The sequence below is a fragment of the Morone saxatilis genome, unplaced genomic scaffold, assembly GCF_004916995.1.
Source record: "Morone saxatilis isolate NCDOM2014 unplaced genomic scaffold, NCSU_SB_2.0 Contig18, whole genome shotgun sequence".
Taxonomy (NCBI): Eukaryota; Metazoa; Chordata; class Actinopteri; family Moronidae; genus Morone; species Morone saxatilis.
Genome location: NW_023339740.1, coordinates 18986521 through 18987044, shown reverse-complemented (window position 1 = coordinate 18987044; position 524 = coordinate 18986521). Strand labels below are relative to the sequence as shown.

Below are 524 nucleotides of genomic sequence, written 5' to 3'. Positions count from 1 at the left end.
GGGGGGTAAATATCCGTAATCGCGCCACACAGGTCACAAAATCTAACGCACCCGTCTGTCTCCTTCATAGGGGCAGCCCGTCAAGTTTGTGTGAAGTTGTGAAAAGTTGTCAACTCGAAAAAAGACCAGAGAAACTCCTCCCGTCTTCAAATTATGAGCAGTAAGTGAACTTTTTTTTGCGTGTAAACTCCCTGGCATGTTGTGAACGAAGTATTAAACTAACAGTTAAAAAGTAACGTCAAAAAAAAATAACATAGTTTGTTTAAAAAAAAAAAAAAAAATGTGTATCCACTGTTGTAAGGCATGATGTATTGTTTAGCTAGCGTCTCAAGCAGTTTAAAAGTGACCAGCTTACTTCACGTTGACTGCTAATTGTCGGTGCTTTGCTTACATTTAGTCAACTAAATGGAGTTTCACAGTAATTCAACTTCTGTTCTTTAATTGACAATACCTGCTTACACAATAATTTAACTGTATCCAGTTCCCGTGAGCTAGCTGACTGGTTATATTTAGTAGTGCATTTT

The 524-nt window shown here is 37.6% G+C and overlaps 1 protein-coding gene across 1 annotated transcript in view; it reads left to right on the top strand.

Moving 5' to 3' along the window:
* The first annotated feature begins 59 nt into the window (after nt 1–59).
* sp1 (sp1 transcription factor) overlaps nt 60–524 on the top strand; it is an 8450-nt gene continuing 7985 nt past the window's right edge. Inside the window, exon 1 of the mRNA XM_035661906.1 lies at nt 60–160. Coding sequence (XP_035517799.1) covers nt 154–160 — 7 coding nt within the window. The 5' untranslated portion in view covers nt 60–153. The remainder of the gene's footprint in view (nt 161–524) is intronic.